The sequence below is a fragment of the Gossypium hirsutum genome, chromosome A09 (genome assembly GCF_007990345.1).
Source record: "Gossypium hirsutum isolate 1008001.06 chromosome A09, Gossypium_hirsutum_v2.1, whole genome shotgun sequence".
NCBI classification, from domain to species: Eukaryota; Viridiplantae; Streptophyta; class Magnoliopsida; order Malvales; family Malvaceae; genus Gossypium; species Gossypium hirsutum.
The window spans coordinates 70,637,574-70,651,418 of record NC_053432.1 but is presented as its reverse complement, the minus strand read 5'-3'; the positions used below and the strand labels follow the sequence as shown (position 1 = coordinate 70,651,418).

Genomic DNA, 13,845 nt, shown 5'->3' with positions numbered 1-13,845 from the left:
TTAACTTGAATTTCTATCAATTTAGCCCTTAATTCATCATTTTATTTAACATGGACAATATCTAGAAATTTAATAACTATCAAAATATCAACTTAATTTCATCAAAACTTTGTTCTAAACTTCTAAAACATCAAAATTAAGTAAAAATGGCTTGATTGACTTACTTATTAAAGCTTAAAGCTTCAAACCTTCAATTTTCCCTTTTCTCCCCTTCTTTCTTTCTTTTTCTCCCCTGCTCTGTTTTCGTTTCATTCTGTTTCTGTTTCCTTTCATTTGCTTCTTTAGTTTATATATATAATATAATATAATATAATATAATATAATATAATATAATATAATTAAAACATAAAGTATCTTTATTATATAATAATATAATAATATAATAATATACTAAACATAAAAAAAAATCTTAGATAAACCTTCTCAATTTATACTTTTTGTATAATTATCCTTTTAGTCCTTTTTATTTTCTTTTAATCTATAATTCAAGTTTCACACTTTATTCAATTTGGTCCTTTTACTTAATTACTCTTAATTAAATTAAATTCACTTAATTAAACTCTAATTAACCACTCATTTTACTTCGTAAATATTTTTAATAAATATTTACGAATTCATTTTTCAGAAACGGAGACCCGAAAATACACTTTTTCGGTAACGGTAAAATTCGAGTCATTACACAGTTAGACAACACGGCCATGCTAGGGACTACACTTTTTACCTGAATTTTTATAAAAGTTTCAGTTTAGTCATAATTTTATTCCAAGTTTTTTTAAAGGTCCTGTATATTAAATTAATGCTAGGTTTTGATTGTAAATCACATCATATTGTTGTTAATGTTGTTTAATAGATTTGTTGGTTATTTTTGTCGAATCTTTATATGATAGAAATGCTTTACAACTGTAATACCTTATAGCTCAGGTTAGATGATCAGGCCAGGTATAAGGTGTTACATTGAGTCACTTTTGTAATGTAAATAGTCATTTTGGAATCTTAAATTGGTAATGTTATTTTGAGTCCCAAGCATATGAATTGTTAAATGCATTCATGAGATAAGGTTGAAATGTTTGAAATATGCAAATGGTAACATATGTTGAGTCGGTTTTAAGTTTGAATAGTCAAATTGGTAAATTTTGAATAGAAATGCTTGTTTGATTTGTGGCATATGTTATGTTTGAAAGTGTGTACTTTGCTTAAATTGAATAGGTATAGAATTCGTCATTTTGTAAGTTGTGAATTGGTACCTAATGGATATTGTGCAAAATAGTAGGTGGCGTCCAAAGGACAGACCTTCAACATTGAAACATGAAATTGATAGAAAGTGGTGTCATGACTATGGATATCTGATGTCTTGATGACACTTATTGTTTTGTCAAAGTCGCGACGTGATACCTTCTACATCGCGACGCCAACCTGAGAATTTTAAAAATGTTATATTTTAGTCCTTAACCAACCTCAGTTTATTGAAAGAGCTTTCATAGGTTTGTTTATATCCCGAATTTAATTATATAACATTTTGCAATTATGTATTGAGCTTAAAATAACACATAAATTGTTTATTTGAATTGCAAATGTGATCGTAGTTGCTCTAGCAATGAATGTGGCATCTTGTAGCTTAGACTCGATGATCGGGTTGGGTATGGGGTGTTACAAAATGTCACTAAAATAAGAAGTTTCTTTAATTTAGCCGGATGTTATCGAAGGTTTGTAAAATGATTCTCGATAATTGCTTCTTGTTTGACCTAGTTACTGCAAAAAAAAAATGTTAAGTTTGAATGGTCGAATAAGTGTCAATAGACTTTTGAGAGATTAAAGGCAATGTTGATAAAAGCATCTGTTTTGACATAACCTGTGTATAGTAAAGAATTTTTAGTATTTAGTGATGCATCTCACAATGGTCTAGGTTTTGTATTAATGCCAGAGAGCAAAGGAGTTACGTATGCTTCACAACAACTCAAGTCACACGAGAAGAATTATCTTACTCATGAATTAGAGTATGCAATAGTAGTTTTTCCTTAATGATTGAGAGACACTATTTATATGGTGAGAAGTGTCATGTATTCACTAATCATTAAAGTGTAAAGTATATGCTCATTTAAAAGGAACTAAACTTGAGACTATATAGATGAGTTGAACTGCTTAAAGATTATGATTTTGTTATGGATTACCTTTTACCTCTTTTTTTTCTTACCAACCATGTTCATTTTCTTATCAATCAAACATGTGAAAACCCCATAAATTAAAGTTATTTTTTATTCAATCTCCTTTTTTTTCTTCAGCTATATGGGTTGACGACACTAACTTCGACGGTCTTACTCTTTGCTACATATATAATACTAGTTTTAGGCTCTAGTATTTTCATGTTTTTATCATTTCTAACTCAAGAATTGGAGAGAGATTGCATGTTAAGGCCATTGTATTTGATATTTCTAACTTTATCAATTGAATGAAAGAAAGAACAAAGTGAAAGATATTGTTTAAAGTAATTTTGTGTACAAAAATCTTAAATATATACTTATATTTACTTATTAAGATTTTTTAAGATTTTTAAATATTTTATCCAATTTTTATAATAAGGACTAAAATGGTAAATATTGTTAACGTTGATGACTAAATTTATTAAAAACTTTAAATTTAAGATCAAATTTATAGAATATATAAATATTGAAAAACTAAATTTAGTATTAGGTGAACAAAACAAAACTACCTTAAACATTCATTAAAACAAAGGGAAAAGTGATAAAAATATTTAATTTCGAAAAATTAATTAATAAAAAAATTAATTAAGTGATGAATATGGAATGAGTTGAATAATATACTAAAATAGTATTTTATACTCAAATATTTGAAGAAGAAAGACAGGACAACGACCCACCAAACTACCACTCATAAGTTGCTAAAAATTTACATTGAAGCCTACGAAACCCAGTTGTGTGTGTTCGCTTGTAGCTGTCGGCAGAGGTCATTAAAAAGACTCCAAGGTGACTGTCTTTCTGTTTCTTTCCCTCTTTTTTACACAACGGAAACAGAAAATTAAATAGAAAAGCAATTGGGGGATCTATGAGTGAAGCTGAGATTAAGGAGCAAAAGTGAAGATCTAGCAAGAATTTAGGTTTGGAAGAATCTATCCAAGAAGAAAAGATCAAATGTTGGTCCAAGACCGTGCAGTTCCTAAATCTCCAAAACCTCCCCAGAACAGAAAGCTCCCCACTGTTCAACCCAACAGATTGTCTGAACCCAAAAACCTCGACTTCTCCGCATGGGTACCCGACAACTGCTACAGAATCGTCACTATCTTAGTCCTAATCCTCACCATCGCCGCCGTTTTCTTCATCTACTCCTCCACCAACACAGCTTTTCTCCTTTGCCTCCAATCCGAAACCCAGAGCGCCGTGGATTCCATCTCTCTCCCTCAAATCAACTGGAATTCCATCAAACCCGTTCCTGACCGCACTTCGCCTTACGCTAATTTCAGATCAGAGCAATGGGTCGTTGTCTCCGTTTCTAATTACCCCTCCGACGCATTGAAGAAGATGGTGAAGATTAAAGGGTGGCAAGTTTTGGCAATTGGGAACTCCAGGACTCCCAGTGATTGGAGCTTAAAAGGTGCGATTTTTTTGTCTTTAGATATGCAAGCTAATTTGGGTTTTCGCGTTGTGGATCATTTGCCTTACGATTCTTATGTTAGAAAGAGCGTTGGTTACTTGTTTGCGATTCAACATGGTGCCAAAAAGATCTTCGATGCTGATGATCGTGGGGAAGTAATTGATAATGATCTAGGGAAACATTTTGATGTAGAATTAGTAGGGGAAGGGGCTAGGCAAGAAGTTATATTGCAGTATAGCCATGATAATCCTTATAGGACTGTAGTCAACCCTTATATTCATTTCGGCCAACGTTCAGTTTGGCCTAGGGGATTACCATTGGAAAATGTGGGTGACTTTGGACACGAGGAGTTCTACACTGAGGTCTTTGGTGGGAAACAGTTCATACAGCAAGGGATTTCGAATGGGTTACCAGATGTTGATTCCGTGTTTTATTTTACTAGGAAGTCGGGTTTGGAAGCCTTTGATATTAGGTTTGATGAGCATGCACCAAAAGTGGCCTTTCCTCAAGGTATGATGGTGCCATTGAATTCGTTCAATACATTATACCATTCATCGGCCTTTTGGGCCTTGATGCTGCCTGTTTCTGTTAGTACAATGGCTTCAGATGTATTGAGGGGTTACTGGGGACAGCGGCTCTTGTGGGAGATTGGTGGTAATGTTGCTGTGTATCCTCCTACAGTTCATCGGTATGACAGAATTGAGGCATACCCCTTTTCAGAGGAGAAGGATCTTCATGTGAATGTAGGTCGTTTGATCAAATTCTTGGTGTCATGGAGATCAAACAAGCATAGGTTGTTTGAGAAGATATTGGAACTGAGTTATGCCATGGCGGAGGAGGGGTTTTGGACTGAGCAGGATCTCAAGTTTACTGCTGCTTGGCTTCAGGACTTGGTTGCCGTAGGTTATCATCAGCCAAGGTTGATGACATTGGAACTGGACAGACCAAGGGCAAATATCGGTCATGGGGATCGAAAAGAATATATCCCTCAGAAATTGCCATCTGTTCATTTAGCAGTGGAGGAAACAGGGGTGGTTAGTTCTGAGATTGGGAATTTGATACGATGGAGGAAGAATTTTGGAAATATCGTGCTAATCATGTTCTGCAATGGTCCTGTGGAGCGTACTGCCCTGGAGTGGAGACTGCTTTACGGGCGGGTATTTAAAACTGTGGTTATTTTTTCTGCGCAGAAGAATTCAGATCTTGCCATTGAAGAAGGTCAATTAGATCAATTTTACAAGTAAGTTGCCACAAGAATCATCACTTGCCCTTCACATGATACTTTTAATCTATCAATTAATTTTTCCATGGTGCATCTTTCTTAGAATATTGATATATATCTTTTTTAATTTGTTACTTTCTTTGCTTTTGAATATTGTTTTGGTAGAATAAAGTGATATTCTGGTTTACTAGATAGCTTTTGCTTCCAGCCATTATTTGCCTGATTTTCTTTCATCTGTACCTGGCCAGCGAGGTTTTGCAATATAAGTCCTGATAAATTGTTCTTTAAATCTTTGGACAAAATGAATTTGGGCATAAATCATTAACCGCAATATTATTCATAGATAACAATTATTAGTTTCTGTCATCGCATTTTCATAAATTACTTTATCCATGAACAACCAATATGAAATTTTTGTAAAAGCAACTGATCCATGGACAGCTAAAATGAAATTCTCTTCATCTTCTTTCACGTGCTTTGCACGGAAAATAATTGGCAGTTATTACATGCATGAGGTGATAAAGAAAATGATATCATATTGTGCTTAGGTAGATGAAGACTTTTGGAAAACTGCTTAATTTCGATTTATACTTGGTTTTTTTTTTTTTCTGTTCATATTGAAGATCTTAACCTGTTGATTTATGTTAATCTTGATCCTTTATATTATCTTATAGATTGGAGGTGTAAATGCAGAGGGACTAGTAAATAATGATTGTAATATATTGGGAAGTGGACGTTGATATTTGTTGTTTAAAGAAACTTGTGTTTCTAATAATTATTTTATTTGAATTTTTAAAATAATAAATGAGTCTCTCTCCTGATCGTAAATAATTGATCCATAACCTTACCTTTTTCCAAGGGCATTTCATTAGCCTTAAAGAATCGAAGTTGTACTTTAAACTGTTCTTGCATGAAGTAGATTGACCATAGTATTTGAAACCAGGATTTGCTATACCTTGTGATTAGTTTTTGTTGATTCCAGACTACCTTCAGACATTCTAAAATCTCTAAATGGCCCCTCTTTCCTGATTTTCTTCATTATCTTCAAGAATCCGTTCCTTTCTTGTTGTGGCATCTCTCTTTTCCAATCAAAGTACTGCCTCTTCTTTCCCATGATATATCATCGGAGGCCCCCTCTTCAACCTTGAGCTTTGCCAGCAGGAAGGGGTGCAGTGGAATCCTTTTCACTAAGATTCATAATTATTTTACTTTTTTTTAGCATAACCTCGGATTATGAATTCTTCTTCTTGTTTTGATTCTCCCTACTAAGCAAACCCTAAAAGGGAAGAGTTACCTTATAGTCCTAATGGAGTTTACGAATTATAAATGCAATAATAATTGCATGTTTTTGTTTTTTTGTTTTTTTTCTATATTTTTGACAGGTTATCACATTTGGTACTTAGTCAATTAAGTTTTTGTATGTTCCTTTCTTCTGAGTTAAGACTTTCTAAAAGCAGCAAATCGTTGTTAAATGGTCAATTTATGGTTGGTAACCATGGAAACCATAGCTGTTAAGTGAGGTCATGCCTGTTTTAACAGTATTGAGTCGTCCAGTTGGAATGTTAAATGATAATTACTTTTACGAAGATCTTTTATGTTTGCTAATTGTCTCTCAACATATTTTGTAGGCATCTGCCCAAGATATTTGATCGGTTTTCAAGTGCTGATGGCTTTTTATTCCTCGAAGATGATACTGTTCTTAATTACTGGAATCTCTTACAGGCAGACAAGACTAAGCTATGGATAACGGATAAGGTACCTAAATTCTACCTTTTCACTTGGCATTTGTGCTTTACTTGTCGTTTTACATATTTAAAATGTTGTCAATAATTATTTGTCCTACCTATGGTACTTCAGCTTTTGTATTTTCTTTTAAGAATTTATATTGTTCTAGTATTTAGCTGTTCGACAGTCAATTTCTTTCGCCATTTATTTGAAGAAAACATTTTGGATTGTTCAAAAATAATTTTGCAAATGGCAATATAATCGTACAAGCTTGGCGTGTTATGTTCCTAAAATATGGAATTGTTCATTACGAGTAACTCCTAAGTCACTGCTCCTATTTTCTTCTTCATTTGATGGCATTTAGGTATCCATGTCTTGGAGTACTGCATCAACCAAAGGAAGTTCTGATTGGTACTCGAAGCAAGCGGAGCTGGTAAGGAAGGTAGTTAGTACAATGCCGGTTCACTTCCAAGTGAACTATAGAGAAGTTGTGAGGAGTGACCAGAGCCTCACAATTTGCAGTTCTGAGATATTCTACATTCCTCGATGGTTTGTAGCGGACTTTGTTGATCTTGTTAATCTGGTCGGACATCTAGATATCCATCAAAAGGTTTCCATACCCATGTTCTTTTTGTCAATGGATTCACCACAGAATTTCGATTCAGTGCTTAGTACAATGGTGTATAAGCCAGAAGCACAATCTGCTAATTCTTCTTCGACACATTATTCCGCACACGCACCTGCGGTGCATCCATGGAAGGTGTCAAGCGAGCAGGAATTCATAAAGCTAATCAGAATAATGGGTGAAGGTGATCCTCTATTAACGGAGTTAGTTTGAACACTAATGAAAGGCAGTAGTGTGGAGGAAAGAAACATGTACTACTGTTGTAACTGTAATATGAAAAACTGTTTTTTTTTCTTTTTCTTTCTTTTCTTTACTTGTTCCATAATCATTTTTCAGGGGGAAAGGGGGTGTTCTTTTTGTAAGTTCCTCTGTAGATTCATTACATTTGTATGATTCATTACTGTTTGCAGATTCTATTAGAAGAGAAAATGAAATGAAATGATTCTGGTCTTTTGGGCTCATCAGTATATACATGAGAAGCAATCTGTTGATTTTCAATCTTGTTTTCTGATTTTAATGCTTACTGAAATTTCAGGTATAAAAAAAAATGTATCCGGTCAGTACTAAAATTGAGAATAAATATTACATAATTTAACAAATTTTCAATATTTACATTTTTAGTCAATATTTATACAAAAATTGAAAAAATTGAAGGTTAATTTTTTTTTCATTAATAAAACATTTTATTAATAAATTACTGAGTTAATTAGTTGGTTATATATATATATATATGTTAAGTGGGGAGGCAGAGAATCATCTTTCTTGCCTTCTCCATGATCGATTGTGAAAGAAGGATTAGGCAAAACTTGATATTTTTCATTCGGCCATCAAATTAACAAGGTACGTGAACTTGATTCTTCTTAAATTTCATAGATTTCTTTAGCATGAGATGTGTTCTTGTTAATCCATTGTTTATAGTTTAGTATTAGAAGAATTAATCTAAGTTACTATGGTAGAGAATGTTATGAAATTGAGTTGAAATTAAGAAAAATTAGTTGTTAATCTTGAAAGATGTAGGAAACATGTTAATAAGATAACGTGATAGGTAAGAATAAGTCTGATTTAAGTTTAAAACCTTGAAAGCTATTATTGCATCATTAAGGACTAAATCGGAAGGGATAAAAACTTTGGGTTTGATAATAAATAATGGTTGAAGGAGATCATTGTATTATATTTATTTAAGTCGGATTTAAATTCAACTTGGTGAATTGTGAAATTAGAGTGTTTCAGATATTAGCATTAGTAGGGATTATATAGAATAAAATATACTCATATTTAATTATCATCTTTCTATGTCCGAATTATATATTTAATGGATTTTTTATATTCGAATTTATAGTACATAGCTAAAAACGACATTGTTATGTCGAAAAGCAAAAAAGAAAGACAAGTTGTCGATGAATAGCTAATCTGGTTTGTGCTCTCATAATTCGAGTTCTTTAGATAATTATATGCATATGTTTGATTCGTTAAATGTCCGAAAATGACAAACCATCAATGTGAAATGTTTATGCCTAACTATGTGACTTGAGCTTGTTTGACAGACTAAATATATGTGTATATGTTTGTTGATGAAATACAATCAATAATATTGATAATTGCCTATTAACGTTATTAGATAGAATCACTAGTATAGTTAGCATGTCATATAGTCTGTTTTGATAGGTGAGAGATTTAGTGCTATGTGCGTTTATATTATGATAGTTCTCTAATACCTTGGGGGTTGAGAACGTATCACCAGCTCAAATTCCACAAAGGTACAAGCGTATTCTAGTGTGGTTAGTGGGATCAATGTCCCAATTAGCACTTCGATGCATATTTGGTGTGTTGGTGGATTGATCCGAGTATCTGTCCTTCAATTCGATATATGTTAATAAGGATTAAAAATGTAATACTATTTATTATATACATGTGTACTATATTGGGATAAAAATATTGAAGTGATACATGGTTTGATATGTTAAAGTAGATGCAAATACTCTGAGGGTGTATTGAAAACTATAATGAGTAATTGAGCAAATTATTGATGTGAACAAGATGAAATGATAAATGATTTATTTGTGTATACGTATCGTTGATATTAATGTTGAATGGTTATTGATTAACTTGAGTTATCTTATTACTTATTTCTATTTGATTTTGTTATGTTTATAATTGAATTTGAATTATGTTAGCACTACTAAGTATATATTCCTTAGCGTATGGATTTGTTTGTTCCATTTGCAGGTATTGGATAAAAGTTATAGTAGATTTGTGGTCAAACATCAAACTCAAAGGCTCGGGTCGAAAGTCTTCTCATTGGTACTTTTGGTAGTTTGGCTTTTTGATCGTTAGCTAATTATGCTTGATTATGTGAGTTTGAATATGTAAATTAGTTAGTTTAGTAATGACATGTTGGAAGGTACGATTTGGTAGTGATTGAATGCATTTTAATAGATTGAATTAATGATTATGTTTCGAGGTAAGTTTTGGTTCATTTTAATAAGGTTTGAGATACTTGAAAGTGGGTATTTTAGCAATTTGACCATTAAGTCTTGAGACATACTGAGCTGGTACCAAGACAAGAGGCCTTTGTCGAGACAAGGGCACATCAAAGCTAGATTAATTTTGTCCTGCTCCAGCCTCAAGATAAAAGCCCCTTATTTCTAGACATTTAAGCATCAAAGTAAAAATGAGAAAATAGGAGTCGAGGGACCTTGTCTCAAGACATAATTTCAAGTGTCTTGAGACATACTGATATCGAAGCTAAAATTTCCAAAATCAAATAAGACCTATCTTGAGACATGGAGTCCCATGTCTAGAGACATAACCTTGAATTTGACAAAAAAGTTGGATTCAAGTCTAACTCTAAATTTGACTTAATATAACCTTGTATTTATATGAAATTGATTATTGTATGAAAAGAGTGTGTATATATTGTTCAATGGATGATTAGATTGTTGTGAATGAAACTTTGTGAATTTCATGTCAAGTTAGCCTGAGTTGTTTCTGCAACATAATGTGGTTTCAGACATCTAGATCTGTTAATCGGGTTAAGTGTGAAGGTGTCACAATTATGTATATAGTTTGTCGAAAAACAAAGTCATGTTACTTAGGCCTTATACTGACTATGAAAAGAAGCTATAAAAAATAGCAAAACATGTTGTTTGTTAAATCAAATAATCAAACTGAAATTGTCAAGAGAGGGTGAATTGACTTTTAAAAATTTTGTGGAAGCTAGAAAGGATAATAAATTAAACACAAGAATTTAGAGTGGTTCAGCCCTAATTGCCTACTCCACTACTTTAACTTTCCACAACTAAGGATTTTCTCAAATTCACTAATTTAATAATCTTTGAGACAAGGTTTAACCTTGCAAACTCTCTTCAGGTTTTCTACCCAAACCATAAGATACAAAACCTCACAAAGAGATAGAAAAAATCAAACAAAGAAAATAATCCTTACTAGATAAAGTGTTTGCAAATTAAGCTCAATTACAATGAAAAACACTTGAGCAAATAAAATGACAATAAATCTCACCAATGTATGAAAGAAAAAGTATGGAAATATTTGGCACAAAGGTTATTTGATTGTTCTTTTTGCTTGAATATTTTTTCTTGTTGTTGTAAGACCTATGATTTAGTGCCTTGATTCAATTACTGTTAAAACTAAAAAAAACGATACTAAGATAAAATTATTGATACCAAACAAAAGATATTGATACTTGATCGATATTTAATGAATACCTCAAAATGGAAAAATTTTAATTTCGTATCGATATTGAAAAATATATCGATAAAGTGTGTCAAAATTGATACCATTTAAAAAATATTCGATACCTAACAAAAAGGTATCGATACTTGGTAAATTGTTTGCAACTTAGTAGTCTATTTTGGTATCGATTTCTAAAAATATATTGATAGACAAAAAGAATCGATAGTGGGCCTTGAGCATTTTTGACTTGTTTAAAAATTTTCCAAGTATAAATTTGATATTTTTTGTGTTTTAGAAATAATTTGAAGTACAATTTTGTTTAAAATTATTTTTATTCAAAACATAATTTTTGTTATATCAAAATGTTTTTTATCAAATAAAGCTTGGGTCAATAATGGCCCTCTTTTTATATAACAAAATAATTTGTGAATTTTGGTTTTGAATAAAATTTGGCCCCCTTTCTAAAATTCATTTTCACTTTTAAGGTTTCATCAAACATTGTTGCTTATTGTCAAAATTAACATATTCATTTGTGTTCATTTTTAGTTGAAAAACATTTTTAAACAATTGGTCACTAAATTTTGGCAACACAATCAACTATTGTTCAATCAACCATTACCATTAACTCTACCTTTCTCTTCTCTCCCTTTTTGTTATATCAAAATAAGACAAATAAAGCTTTAAGGAGAGAAATTTTGTTAGCCCAAGAATAGAAATTGAAAAACATGAAAACAAAGAACTAACATTAAGAATAAACATGATAATATCCCAAATTAAAGTAGGACAATAGAAGAGTACATTAACAAATTAAAAGATGCATGATGCAAACGTATGAATGGTCTAAACTAATCATCCCTAGGTGATGATGAAGGATCCACTGGAGGAAAGCGAGCAAGAAGTTGAGCCATTTGCTCCTCCAAAGTCTTTATCCTAGAGCCTAGATTACCAACATTATTATTTACTCAATCAAAAGCATCATCTACACAAGTACAAAAACCTCTAAACTCCTCACTCAAGGAAGTAATAGCACCAAGGATGGCAACAAACATGTTGTCAGAGTGAGACAGAGCAGATGGTTGAGCAGATGAAGATGCCGGTGGAGGAGCCTTCTTGGCAGGAAGTGGAATATCATCAAGATCAACTCCAAGGTCTTCATCATCATGACACGCCGCTTGGCCTTCTTTCTCCCATTCTCCAGTAGAGGGATTTTGTTTGTACTTGGCATGATGAAGAGCCCCAATACCGATAGGTTGATGTCTTCAGATAGGGGTATTGACACAAGTTTTGATGCCCAAACAAGAAAAAAAAAAAAAAGAAAGGTCCCAGATGGTAAGGTTACAGAGCTACCTAGGTCTCTCCCAATAGATTTGGTAATGTCGTTATACATGAGAAGAGCAACATCCGAACACCTGTTTGACTTAAAGCAATCGATCCACCAATAATCGATGTTTCGAATGACGATATATGCTTAGATATGGGTTGAAAGATCCAATAGATAAATGAAATGCAATAATTGATCATGCATATCTAAGTTAACAGCAAGATTAGATGGACCAAAATTGGTGGGATTAAAAGAACCCTTTTCATTAGACACAACCGGGAGGTAATGACAAAATTTCTGAAATCTTCTAGAGTGAGGTAAATATCTGTATTCATAAGATAGGAATTAATGGCAATAACAGTGTCGTCGGACTCATCATATTCGACCATTTGGTTACTATAAAAGGCTCGGACAAGGTTTTCGGGAGAACTATTCTAAAGAAATCAAGAAATTGTCACTTACGTAAAAGGGGAAGATACCTAAAATTAAATGATTATAAGCAATCAACATCTAATGTTCTAGAGGTATTAACTAGATGAGTGATGAAGTTTCTATAAAAACGTTCTCGTTCTCCCAGAGAACGAAAACATTCGCCAAAGGACAAGTTAGACCCACTAGGGGCACTAGCATAAGAGGGATCGAAGCTAAGACATTTCTTAAGAGGCATAATTTAATCTAGAATTCTAGAACACACTAATTTTACTAAGAAATTTCGTTGGGAAATTTGGACAAAGACTTGGTGAGCAAGAGATTAAAACAAGATTTTCAATAATACGGGCAAAAAATTTGGTAATCTCCTGCATAAAAACACAATAAATATGTTATAAATCATCTCAAAACTCAATTTCAAAATAGCTATTTAACAAACATTTTAATGAAATTTCGAAATAATTTTTTTTTTACCTCAAAATGTGTTTTAAAATGGTGAAATCCTTGAGAAACCTTGTGTAATCCTTGATGAAAATGATAATATGGGAATGAAAAACGGATGAGAAAAAAGGTAGGGGAAAATTTGTTTTATGTTTAGAAAACACGGTGTAGTATCATAAAACCGTAATAGGTATCGATAAGTTTAAATGTCTATTATGTTTTCTAAAGTGCAGAAAATTGTTTCCAAACTTGATTTCTAAATAATCAAATGTTTTAAATTAACTATTTTATTAAATTCTAATGATTTTATATGCTTAAATATGTTAAATTTAAGTACGATGCATATAAAACACATGTAAAAATTGTATATTATCATTCAACAAAAAAAAAATAGATCAAATAAGTTAAAAATAGACTAATCATGCAAAATCACCTCCCCTAGCTAATTGCATATGAGAGTCATTTAAATAATTTGTTCATGCTTTTTCAAATAATTTCAACTCATAAAATATTTTAAAATACATTATAGTGCAAAGATGTAAATAAACACAAATTCAAGGTAAGCCAGTAATATCTAACTCTCTCCTAAGTGTCTAAAATATTTCTTTATCTGGTTTTATAAAAATGTCAACTAATTAGTTCAAGGTGTCACTTATTTGGTTCAATGTGTCAATAAAGATCATTAGCAGCTCCAAAAATAATATCATCAACATATAAGTGAACTACTAATAAACCATTATCTTTTCTTTTGATAAAAAGTGTTGTGTCAACCTTCACTTCACA

The 13,845-nt window shown here is 32.1% G+C and overlaps 1 protein-coding gene across 1 annotated transcript; it reads left to right on the top strand.

The window, feature by feature from the left end:
• The first annotated feature begins 2,873 nt into the window (after window positions 1–2,873).
• LOC107889404 (probable glycosyltransferase STELLO2) lies at window positions 2,874–7,628 on the top strand. Its single transcript, XM_041076578.1, has 3 exons — window positions 2,874–4,846; window positions 6,457–6,583; window positions 6,918–7,628. Exons 1-3 carry the CDS (start codon window positions 3,147–3,149, stop codon window positions 7,389–7,391), a joined length of 2,301 nt encoding a protein of 766 aa, XP_040932512.1. The 5' UTR covers window positions 2,874–3,146; the 3' UTR covers window positions 7,392–7,628.
• Window positions 7,629–13,845: the final 6,217 nt, after the last annotated feature.

What these genes read in the sequence shown, in the direction of transcription:
- LOC107889404 (XM_041076578.1), top strand. Translation starts at nt 3,147, where the DNA reads ATGTTGGTCCAAGACCGTGCAGTTCCTAAATCTCCAAAACCTCCCCAG. An exon ending in CAATTAGATCAATTTTACAA is followed by an intron (nt 4,847 to 6,456) that starts GTAAGTTGCCAC and finishes CATATTTTGTAG; the next exon opens with GCATCTGCCCAAGATATTTG. An exon ending in AGCTATGGATAACGGATAAG is followed by an intron (nt 6,584 to 6,917) that starts GTACCTAAATTC and finishes GATGGCATTTAG; the next exon opens with GTATCCATGTCTTGGAGTAC.